The 11,975-nt window shown below is 42.5% G+C and overlaps 1 protein-coding gene across 35 annotated transcripts in view; it reads right to left on the bottom strand.

Moving 5' to 3' along the window:
• Window positions 1-11,975, bottom strand: part of DTNA (dystrobrevin alpha) — a 358,606-nt gene that overhangs the window by 11,182 nt on the left and 335,449 nt on the right. For 25 of the 35 annotated variants that reach the window (XM_025201058.1, XM_025201066.1, XM_025201064.1 and 22 more), the window contains 5 exons: window positions 11,342-11,431; window positions 10,662-10,830; window positions 9,570-9,702; window positions 8,090-8,153; window positions 6,356-6,404 (listed from right to left, as the gene is read on the bottom strand). In XM_025201058.1, coding sequence (XP_025056843.1) covers window positions 8,118-8,153; window positions 9,570-9,702; window positions 10,662-10,830; window positions 11,342-11,431 — 428 coding nt within the window. In that variant the 3' untranslated portion in view covers window positions 6,356-6,404; window positions 8,090-8,117. The remainder of the gene's footprint in view (window positions 1-6,355; window positions 6,405-8,089; window positions 8,154-9,569; window positions 9,703-10,661; window positions 10,831-11,341; window positions 11,432-11,975) is intronic. The other 10 variants (XM_025201054.1, XM_025201053.1, XM_025201059.1 and 7 more) reach the window with 1 other exon arrangement.

Raw genomic sequence — 11,975 nt, 5'->3', positions numbered from 1 at the left:
GTGGGCACAGCAAGTCCCAAGAGAGGGGCGATTTTATTAGGAAGCCCAGGCTGGGCATAGAGAGCCCCAAACAGGGGGCGGTATTATTAAGGAGCCCAGTGGGGCCTGGAAGGTCCCAGAGAAGGGGGACCATTGCGAGGCCCAAGAGGGGCAATGTTTGAGAGGCCCAAGAGGGGCCAGATTGAGAAGCCCAGGACGGGCGTAGTGAGCCCAGTAACAGGCTAGCACTACGGAAAAACCCAGGACAGGGGCAAGGTGCTGCGGTGGACCCAGACCAAAGGGGTTAGCAGCACAGCGCCCCAGAGAAGGGCAGTGCTGCGGTGGTCCCCAGGAAAAGGGGATAGCAGCACAGTGCGCCCGGCCAATGAGAGGTTAGTAGTGCGGTGGGCCTAAAAGACTGGTGGCTCGAGAGGACATCCCAAAGTGGACTAGATTATTTCAGAGAAGGCCCAGAGTGGGCCTCAAGAGTCCCAAGAGAGGGGTGGTGTTACTAAGAATCCCAGTGAGGGGCACTGTATTAAAGAGAGTCCGGAGTGGGCCCAGTGAGAGCCCCGAAAGGGGCAATAGTATAGAGAGACATACCAGCGCCTATCCCATCTGCGAGGCTTGGGGCGTAGTATTAGGGGTTGGTAGGAGCCATGCATAGCCCATAAGGCTAGGGTGCCTGGGGAGCACCCATCATACCGGGAGACCCCCAGGGGGTCCGGGAACACACGGGGACAGAGGTCCCAGCTAACCGTGCCCAGGGAGTCTTAAGGCAGCCTCCCAACTTTATCTAACCATCAAAGACGTGGCGGGCGAGAATTTGAGGGTGCCCTTGGGCCAACTTGGCATGGTGAGGGGGCCGTAAGGAGATCGCGGCCCTCCTGAAGGACCCCGCCGTGACAAAAGGAAATACTTGTTATGGTGTTTTACCCATCTACCCTGCACCAAATTTGAGGTAGCTTATCCTCCTTTGATTAGCAAGCATTTACTGAAGGTTAAGGGTGTGTATAGAGGCACTTATTGCAGAGTATCTGATGCACTGCAAATTCACACCCTAGTTTACCTCAAAGTAACTTGTTCATGTAGGCTGCTTATACATGTGATGGGGGTTTAGTCCCCTAAATTGAAATGGTAGGTTTTTAATTGTGATGATTAAAAACCCACCATTTCAATTTAGGGGCTTCCATCACCGTTATGGTGAGGAGCTTGAGCCGCCTTTTCCCCTCGTGGAGCCTTCCCGCCTTTCCCACAGCCAGGGGGTGAGCTTCCAGTGAGCTGAGTGACCTCTGAGCTGTGGCAGGGCCCTGGTCCATGGTGGCAGTGCTCTCTAGAGCCGCATGGGTGAGTTGCTAGTGGGTGGGTGCTGCCTTCCCTTCACAGCAGCGGTGCTCCCTCCCTAACCAGGGTGTAGGGGGGGTGTTAAACTGTCAAAGGCCTGCAACATTACAGATAGCTATGTTGCAAACTAAACTACATGTGGATGTGGTTTAGTTTGCAACATAGCAAACTCATTTAAATCATAACCCCCCCCCCCCGCACGTGTACAATTAAACAGCAAAAATTTCCTTGCGTGGATAAGCACCCATAGTTCTATCCTCAGACAACTTTAGTTTGTTGCTCCATTAAAAAAATGTAAATATACTATAATGTCACTTGTTTTAATATGAAAGCATAAAATGAAAACACAATTAAATTATATTTATATGTTACAGGAACCCACTTGCTCTCTTGAGAATGCATTTGTTACATTTATGCCATATGTTTCCAGGATCATTTCCAGAGAATTTCATATAGCATTACTGTAAAACATAAATAGGCTACTCCAGTCAAAAGTAATAAAGTGTATGACTTCATAAGTCAGAAACAAATGAAACAATGGAACTGGTTGTCAACAATATCATCATACTCATGTACCATGCACTGTTCTGACTTTTCCTGTCCTTTTCCCTAATTAATTTCATTTTTATAAGAACAATTCCATTGGATGAATGTTGCTTTGAGGTAGAAAGGTCATTTGGTCTTGAATCTAACCTGAGGTGCTACAGTATTGACATTATTTCTAAATATCTCCTCCATACAACTGAATGGGTTTCCAAGCAGTGGGAATGCATGTTTCATAGCTGATATTACACAGCTGTTGAGACCCAAATGGAAGTATACTGAAAATTACCTGAATACTTGTTTATTCTTAATAAAGATTCAAGTAAAAATAAGCCACTTGCTTTTGGGTAAGTGTCCTAGATAATCTCCTTTCAGTATGTTTCACCAGGGTAACTTAAATTCATAATACTATATATCAACATATGCACTATGTAAATAATTGTATCATTAAGCATACATGTCCCATGCACATTACACATCACTGAATTGTAACCTGTTTTCAATTTCTGCTGATTTGGTCCGTAATTGATTAATAGTGCTGAAATACATAGAGGGAAGAACTCCAGTTTCTGTAGCTGCCACTTTCAGGCTGCACTATAAGGCTCATCTTTTTAACAAGCCTGCTGAGAGAGTGAATACAGCCACTGTAATTAATTAAGTCAAAGCAAAACGGGGAGTTTTTGTATGCATTTATTTGGTGCCTAGGATATTTTGTAGTGTGGTTATTTGTTTTTCTTTCCATGTTGTGTTTTAACTGCTAGAAATACTGACTGTAAGAAAGGCACTTAAAAAAATAAATAGCACATTTACCCCAATGACTGGAAACTGCTTTACAGGGGTCAAAATTTTAGTATCAGTTATATGCACGTAACTGTCAGTGAACTTAGTTAAAGCTGCACAGCAGTAGCCAAGAGATGCATTTGGCCATCAAATTTATGCATAAACAAGAAACCTTTTAATCAGTTACTAATTGCAGCCATGCCTAGAATGAACCATTTTGGCGACTTAATTGTGTAAATTGGTTTACACAGGACAGAAAGAATAAAGGAATCTCTATATATCATGTTACAGAGAGGTTTGAGTTCACATTGTTAATATCTGGGCAGGAAAACAAATAAGATAATTGTAATGGGTACTAGAAGTGGCATGGATAAGCTCTTTAGTTTTACCTGTCATCTGAAAATGGCACCCCCAAAATAGAGTGCTCCTTAACACCTTTCCAATACATCAGCTGAACTTAGCTCAGATGGCAGAGTTCCATATGCTGAATTATGATAATATCTGGCTGTATCCCTGCACTCAAAACTTTCAAAGTCCAGGGAATTGTAATAAGCATCTATTATAACAATTGCTATGTGTCATAATATGAATAGTTCCTCCTGAGAGGATTATAAAGAGAATGCAGTATAGGCCAACTAGCATTCTGGCACATAGCCCAGGTTCTGTAGTAAACCGAGGCTTGATATGCTATTGTACTGGAGCTCAAAGGAGTCAAATGTGGATTCCACTGACTGTGATGGCAACTTATTAGCAGCTGGAAGTGATGGCATTTATTATATGAGTTCTGACTATATGTAGTTGGCACAAGTATGTTTCTGTAGTATGTGTTACTTGTTGCTGTAGTATGTGTGTATCTTTCAGCCTTTAACATATCGGGAACTAAGGAATAGAAACATTAAGGGTATGTTGTGACTGAGTTCCCCTCCAGGGGTGGATGTGAAGCCCCTGGAGTCCTTTCAGCCCTCACTTAGCACAGGCAATCATTCCTTCAGTCACTTGCCATGCCTTGATTTTTTTTCTTTTATATGAGGAAGACTGCCCCAGGGCTCCCCAAACTGCTCTCTCAAAATGACCACCAGCCATGGGCGACTGGTGCCACCTTAGTTGGGGGGGGGGGCATGTGCCCCCTGCAATGACCAGTCAGCAACCAGGGGAGGAGTCCCCTTGCAGCCAATCTCACTGACTGCGGGGAGGTCCCCCCACAGCAAAACTTACTGACTGGTGAGCAGCCACACTGCTCCTGGAAGTGGCTACATCCAGCACTCCCACTCCCCAGCCAGTGCTCGCAAGGGGGGCACCAGTACTCCCGCTTTCCCCTTCTGTCCATCATCTAAGTGGGCAGTGCAGCCAGTCAAGGGGTGCACCAGTACTCTCAGGGTGTGCATGTGTACCCTCGTGCACATGTACCCTATGTGTTGCCACTGCCACCAGCTGCCCGGCCTGTGGTCACTGCTTCATGGGCTAATTGCATGGCTCCATTCCTCCCCTACACCATGCCCCATGTCTTGCAGATGGCATCCTCATTGATGTTCTCTTCCACTTAGCCCCTCCTCTGGGGTTTCTGAACTCTCTCTGGTCCCATACTTTCAGCCTCTCAATAGGCTCTTGGATCCCTCACTCTCAGCCCCTCCATCTGGGCTCCAGACCCCTTCCTGGGTCCCTGGGAACCTCCCCTTCGTTCCTCCCCAAACCTCCAGACTGCTTTAGGCATTACCCTTCATGATGACCTTCTGGAGCTGCAGCCACCCTGCTGAGGAGCTGAGCAGGCTCCAAGATGGTACTGCCAGGCTTCTCTCAGGGCCTAGGCTTATACCTGCTCTAAGCCCAGCCCTCCTCGTGAGTCAGGTGACTGTCTATCAGGCTTAGTCTCATCTGCTGGCTACCTGGGTCAGCTGATTCTCAATTAGCCTTGGCCCACACCTGTCAGTGGCTTCACAGGCTACTTGCCCTCTTAAAGGGGCAGGCACCCCAAATGCCCTGCCACATATGTCTACACCATGGTGGCAATATGCCCTAGCAAGGAAGATCATGAGCACACTTTAGCACTTGCTCCATTTTGTACACTCCAAACTTGGCAATATCACAGTGAAGACACTCCAGGGAATCCTCCTATGTTTGCTCTACAGGGGCATGTCTAGATGAGAGTGCACATGCAGTTTGAGCATCTCAAAGCTGTTTGAGGCACCACAAACTGCAGGCGGCACATGTGCAACTGTTTGCTGCATTGCTAATTTGCAGTGCAGTGTCAAAACTTGACACCAGGATCTCCACTACAAAAAAAAAGTGGTGCAGTGCATATGGCAGCAGTGTGTGCCACCGTAAATGGAACCTAGCCATCTAGAGCCATGCTCTGGTTGCTGTCCAGCCTCCATGCAGCCAGATCAGTGCTGCCACTGCCCTGGAAGGCTCCCAGTCTCCCCCCACCCCCACCCAGGACACTTTGGTGTGTGCCGGAGCAAGTGAGCAGAGGCATGCCCTGGGGCACAAAGCAACAGTACAAATATATGCCACTGTTATTTGTGCCAGGGCAAATGCATGCCCCTGTATGTAGGGACATGTCCAAGACCTCTATCTATAGTTTGTGAGTGGCTGCTGAGGACAACCTTGGAGAAAACTCACTAGCTCATTTATGAGCTTGCAGCAGGTAGGCAGAACAAGAGGGGGGCTTGGGTTTACTGAGGAATGCCCATATTGGGTCATGTTGCTGCCATCACATAGACACATCCTGAGTGACTCACCTAAAGTCTATCAGGAAGCCGAAGGCAGAGCTGGGTCTCCTGAGTCCCAGGCTAGTGCCCTAATCACTAAAGCCTCCTTCCTGTCTGCTGGGTAATTTATGCATCATCACTGGCTCTTAAGAAGCCCACTTTTCTAAGCTTCCTGCTTAATAGAATATGGGGGTAAGATAAAAGAGAGGGTGTGGAGATGATCTTCAGGACTTTGACTAAGCTTTTGGATGGCTCCAGGGGCAGATCCAGAAGGATCTAAAATAGAGTGCATGGCTGCACTCTATTTTAGCTGTGCTACACTTGAGCTCTCGGTGTAGGTCTGGCTGCAGTCTCTGCTTTCATGTAGCTTTGGAGCCCAGTGGGTGAGTGCTGCCACTGCTGTTCACATTCCCTCCTTTCCCCTGCTGTTAACTTTAGGGAGTAAGGGGTGGGGTGAATAGTGGCAGTGTTCAGCCCCTGGGCTTTGGAGCTGGGCAAATGTAGTGGCTCCAGCCAGGCCCTGCCCCAATCTGCTGATGAGCTCATAATGCTCAGTGCTCACACAGAGCTCTGACAGGAGCCCTTACTGACTGAGCAGCAGAGATCCTGGTTTTCTCTGATAAAAAATCCCCAATTTTCAGTTAAAAAAGTAACCCCAAATCCACATTTTCCATGGTTAAAATGAAGCACCACATATATATATGTGCATGTATTTATTTATGTATTTATTAGCAGTGTTTCATTTTAATCAAAGAAAAATGTGGATTTTAGGTTACTTTTTTAAAACTGAAAATTTGGTTTTGTTTTTTTGTTTTTTTTAATCAGAGAAAACCAGGATCCCTGATCATTAGATATGACTTAGAGAGAACTTATGTTTTAGATTCCTGGGCATAAGAAAGGGAAGAAACAGCACTGTCACACATGCAGATGACTCAGTGTATGTAAAATACATGTTACCAGGGCTTGATGAGAAAATTCTTCTCTATTAAGATAATACTTACTTGAGAGGAGAGTGATAGAAGGATATTGCACTCAACCTTGAAGACTGACCTGTAGATAACAAAGGATATAAAACAAGAAGATGAACCATTAAGCCAGTGAGCAGCTAAGCCAGTGTATTATTCCAAAGCAAGTCATGCATGAGAACAGAAATAAAAAGACGAAATAATGAACAAAGGAAATAAAGTGAAGGAATACATACAGCATGAAACAAAAACAGCACCACAGCTGCTAAACATGAGCCAATAAGCACTGTTAGCATTTAGATTTGTGCTCTAAATGCATTCTTCCTTGTACAACTGTGTGTTTGCTACATGCTCCTGAGGAAGCTGAAATAGAAGGCTCTCTTGGGGTTCCTAGTTACTCTCTCAAGTATCATGTCTTTCTGTTGCTGCCACAAAGCAGAAAAGCAGCTTCTTTGTCAACAATCTGGTGTCACTCGGAACCTAGTGGCTCAGAGTTTTCTTTGAAAAAATTGTGTTTGATGGTAAAGTCACACTGGGGTTTTTGCAGTCATCTCTCATGCAACGAGACATCTACATGTTTGTCTATAAGTTCTGTTTTCACATGCAGTAGAATGCTACCATTGAAATCTTTCTTCAATCAACAATGAACATTGTAAACTTAATGGTTTTCTTTCTATAAGATTATTTCAGTCAACAATTGTATTATGACAATAGCTGTATAACCATCAGTTGTTTTAGATTTAGCTGAATGGGAAATATGGATAAATGTGATGAAGAAAGGCTCATTTGCAGTTCCAGTGACTGGATCCAAAGCGAACACATTCAAGCAGCCACTAGAATACTTGGAAAAAAGAGTTTCCGTTTTTACCATTTTTTCTCACTTTCCTAAATTAAGATAAAACAATGTATACATTTTTGCCGTTATAGGCTAGTTTGTGATATCAGATGGAAAGCATAAAATACCAAGAGTTAAGCCAAAAGCACAGGGAAAGAGCCAAAACCATAGCACAATTTTCATAGAGGTCATGACCTGGCTAACTTTCAGTCCTCCTAATAATTCTTACTCGTATTAGCACTAATGCCACCTCTTGGGTACATGGGCTAGGGACAGACATTACACATAAACCCGTTTAAAGTGATGAGAAACTGGTTTAAACCTGTAACAGAACAGCCATTTAGGGTACATAAACCAGTTTGAAAATGTCTGAAACTGATTTGAAATAAACCTGGTTGAATGTAGTATCAGACTTAACTGATTTGGGTCAAACCAGTTTATGCAATGTCTGTCCCAGACCCCTTCCTGGTTTAACTTAAACCAGAGTTCCCCAGCATCCCAGATGCTTTGCAGTCCTGGGCAGGGCTCTCACCTCCACACCAGAGCTGGCTCTGCCCCTCTGCTCCCTAGCTGGAGCTCCAGCAGAGACTTGCAGGCACGGCAGGGTTAGCCTGGCTTCCCCCTGCCCCATCCTCGACTCACCACAGGCTGCTCAAGCAGGGAATCCCTCCCTCCTCTGTCCCACAGCACGGACCATAGCCAGAATGTGGTATGCTAGCTAATGCTGAGAGGTGTCTGTGTAAGGCAGACACAGGACAAAGGCAGATAGGACAGTGTCTGCTTAGGGCTTTTTGGAGCTAATCAACAGGTCAGCTGTCTTTTCACTCAGTTTAACTGTTTTAAATCTTTTCTCTTTCGTTTTGTGCTCAGTGGAAGCAAGCTAATGTGCCTGCAATATGATGTTGGGAAGAGTACCCCTTGGATAAAAACTTAGCTGTACTGAAGTCACTGGAAGTTTTCTGTTCAATTCAGTGGCAAATGGATTTCACCCATGTCTTTCTAGGGTATTGGGAAAAGAAAACAGAAAAAAAAATCTGTTGTGGCTGAAGCTAGAACAATACTGAAACAAATTGTTGAAATATATACATCGCACCCTAATGGTCATAGATTTGCAACATACAAGCACATTTAATATCATGCAATGGGTATTGTTATGAGTAATCCTACTGTAATTACTGAGTCTACTCATGTAAGGGTTGCTGAAGTACTGCTATACTGGTTCCAATCCTGCAACTGAGTCTGTGATGATAATGCTTGACAGATGTTACCATTAAGGTTTACATGCCAAGTAATAAAATCATTGCTTTCCCTGTTCTGTTTTAGCAGTTGCATCTCATTTATTTAGTGTAAGCTTAACAGCATTTGCTATTGATCCTGGATAAGAACAGTGACACAATATTGAGATCCTGCCCATTACTGCTTTACAGGGATATTGCATAGCAATGATGCTGCTGATGAAATGTCATTGAAGCCTCAGAGATCATCACAGTGATATGGCTTTCAAGAAGCCATCTCTTGTAAAAGTGACCATAACTTTCTGGAAGCTACCATAGTCTTGTATGATAGAGTTATGTTAAAATGATGGTGGCTACCTCAAACTCAGCATTGAGGGCACCCTTGATGCAAGTCTATGGACTTCTGAAACTCTTATTTTAATATATTTGTATCCAGATAACCAGAGGAAGATTAATATAATATAGGGGATGATCTGTTGTTCCATGCAAAAATGGAGACCATTAACTAGATAGGGTGCTTTGAGTTTTTCCATCAGTTGGTCTTTCTTAGGTTCTTGAAGCTTCAAGTGCTCTTTGCTAACATTCAGAGCATGTGGATGTGTTGAATCCTCAACATCAGGTCCTTATTTCTCTTGCTGAGCATTTAGACTTTCGAGATATTATGTGAGCCATTCATGTATCTTGCTTTTCAACCTAGATTCTGACACACACATTCCATTTAAAAGAATTGGCACAAGAGACTTCAGTCCCATAACACAGAGAGACCATCATAAGTGCTTTATATTATTAAAGAAACCTCAGAATTACATGCAATGTTGCCTGTTAATTTAAAGAACTGTTGGAACAGGTTGGTAGGAATAGACAATATGGTCATTAGAACTACAGTGGACCAGCTAATGGCCTTGTGAGTGTTAATAAGTCATCCTTAAGCATGTTGATTGATAAGCTCTTGCTGTGTATTTACAAAGAGTGTGTGTGAGGGTCTGGAGAACCCCACCTTCTTGGAATCTGAATGTCACAGCTTCACAGCTCCTGAAAAGAAACTGCATCACAGAGCCAAGCAGAGGAAAAGACCAGTGATTACAGATACTGGGTTAATACAAGACATTCTTATTTTTAACTGACAGTAAACAGTAGGAGGCGTACTGTAGCAGTATGGAGAAGCGTTTCCTTCTCTTACCTGGTAGGCTTCATCCTGAAGTTTTTGTTTCAGATATTCTTCCATCTTGAGCTCATTCTCCAGCTGACGAACAGAGTCATTTTCATAGTTCTCATCATCTGCTCTAACATAGGAATCTCCATCTTCTGTAACCCTAAAGGCAATAAATAGCCTCCTAAGATGATGACATTGTGATACCAGAACTTCTCTGGAAATCCTTTAGTAAAATCTGAGAAGTAAGTGGGTGTTATGTCCTTAATCCGTACACCAGGTCTTCAAATTGTTTTGTCCTTGCAGCCTTCCCACAAATCCTGCCTCTTCAGTGATTCAATATCCATGAAACAAACAAAAGGGCATTGCCCACTAAGGTTGAATTCAGGATACAATCCTATTCAAATCAACAAAGCAAAGATTCTCAACTTCCTTAAGAGTAAAACTAGGTTTTTGGACCTGATTCTAAGCTCAGTGGAGTCATTAGAAAGATACCCCTGAATTCCTTGTGCTTTGCATCAGACCCTACATTTGGATCTAGTCCTAAGTTTTTCAATTAAATAGACACTTTTGTTGACACTGAAACATTTGGCAAAACTATTTATTTTAGTTAAGGTTTTGATGCAACAGTTTCCTCAAGTCCCGCATACACAAGAACATTTTAGGATTCCCCAAATGGACATGTGGATACAATTTTGTTGTGCAGAAATTTCCAAGAGTTTTATTTTAATTCCAGTAGAAACTGAAAACAAATTTCAGAACTTCAAAAATTATCAGGCAGAATTGTCATTTTTCAGTTAGCTCAACTTTGGTCATTAAAATCTGCCATCTTTTCTATGCTAAATATTCACAAGTAAAAAGGCTTTATTTTTGAATCCCTAGTCAAAATCTAGTAAACTTGCTTCTGATCTTGGGTTCATGAGAATTTCAGTTTGGAATCCAGAGTACCAAATCTGGATCGCCTTGACTTCTTTAGCCTACCAAGCTCATTTTACATATATAGAGCCTCCTGTATTTAAATTATACTATGAGAAGAGGAGTGAAAGAAAAGATTGCATGCATATTATTTACATAATTTCTATACGAAATATAGTTAAAAAAACAAATAGAGAAACTACCCACATGTCACTGCGAATAGATCCTGTGGCAGCTGCACTATGAATGTATCCTGGCTTCCGAGCATTGATTTGTGCAAGGAAAGCTTTTTCAGAAGTTGGTGATGGAACAAGATCATCAAAATGTGTCCGTCCAAATTCAGAATCGACATTACTCTCAGTCTCACTGCCCACTTCTGGGAAACACAAAGGTGATTACAACTACATTCAATTTTTACAAGAACCAAGTCCACTAACCTGTTTCTCTAAACAAGTGTCAGCTTCTCTAATTCAGAATTCCAATATTTCCATAAATGTGAATAAGTCAGATGTTGTGTCACTGTTGCCTGAAGCATACTATATGATGTATTTCTAATTACAGAGATTAAGCAGATTTTTTTTGTGGTGGAACAGCACAATGCAGCCTTTATTTGTCTTAGCACGCATGCTACTAATTATAGGCATGCTATATAGCACAATTTACATATGCACCAAAAATGCTGTTATACTAAACAGGTTTCCTAATATTTAATTGCACCTGAATGTTTATAGCTTTGAAAATTGCAATCCTCTTTTCATTACTATTTTTCATTTTTAATTTCCATTAAACAGAAAAAATATCCAGAACTACACTCTGATTTATCTTCCCACTTCTTTACATGCATGGAAGATTACTGTATTGTGCTCATGCCCTTAAGTGTCACTCACCTGAGTTTAGCTCTTTTACCAGAGAAGACATGGTATTGGTGATTGAATCAGCTGCCACCAGTAAGTCATTTCTTAAATTTCGCCTTGCACCTGAGACAGAAGAAAGTCACAACATAGTGCTAAAATTTTTCTTAAGACACAAGTTAGGTGTACAACGTAGTTTTAACCTTATACAAGGTTTCTAATATCATAACATCAAAATGTCAAAGTCCTTACAATGGGTCTTGTGCAAGGCTTCATTTTCTTACGCTGTATGCAGTAGCAGCTTAACCTCATGATACATTTAGTCACCATTCTAAAAATGTGGACATTATTAATTACAGTCAAATGCACATTTGTGTCGTGATGACGGCTAAGATATTAAATCAGACCTGAACCTATTTGAAATGCCTGGGGGAGGTGGATAGAAATTATTTCTCTACAAGTTCCCAGTTCTGTTTAATATCAGTATTATTGCCATATACACAACTTTACAATTTTGATAGATTTTGAACAAACACTCATACCAATGTGGATTTTCTTTTCTCATTTCTCCTCAGGATCTTCTGGCATTTTCCACAATCTACTCCCATTTTTAAAAAAAAAACAACACCAACGTCTCCCTAAATAGCCCTGTTCTGCCATGACCTTGACT

The sequence above is a fragment of the Alligator sinensis genome, unplaced genomic scaffold (genome assembly GCF_000455745.1).
Source record: "Alligator sinensis unplaced genomic scaffold, ASM45574v1 scaffold615_1, whole genome shotgun sequence".
In the NCBI taxonomy this organism is placed as follows: Eukaryota; Metazoa; Chordata; order Crocodylia; family Alligatoridae; genus Alligator; species Alligator sinensis.
Note: the sequence above shows the minus strand (reverse complement) of the source record. Positions and strands in the feature narration are given on the sequence as shown.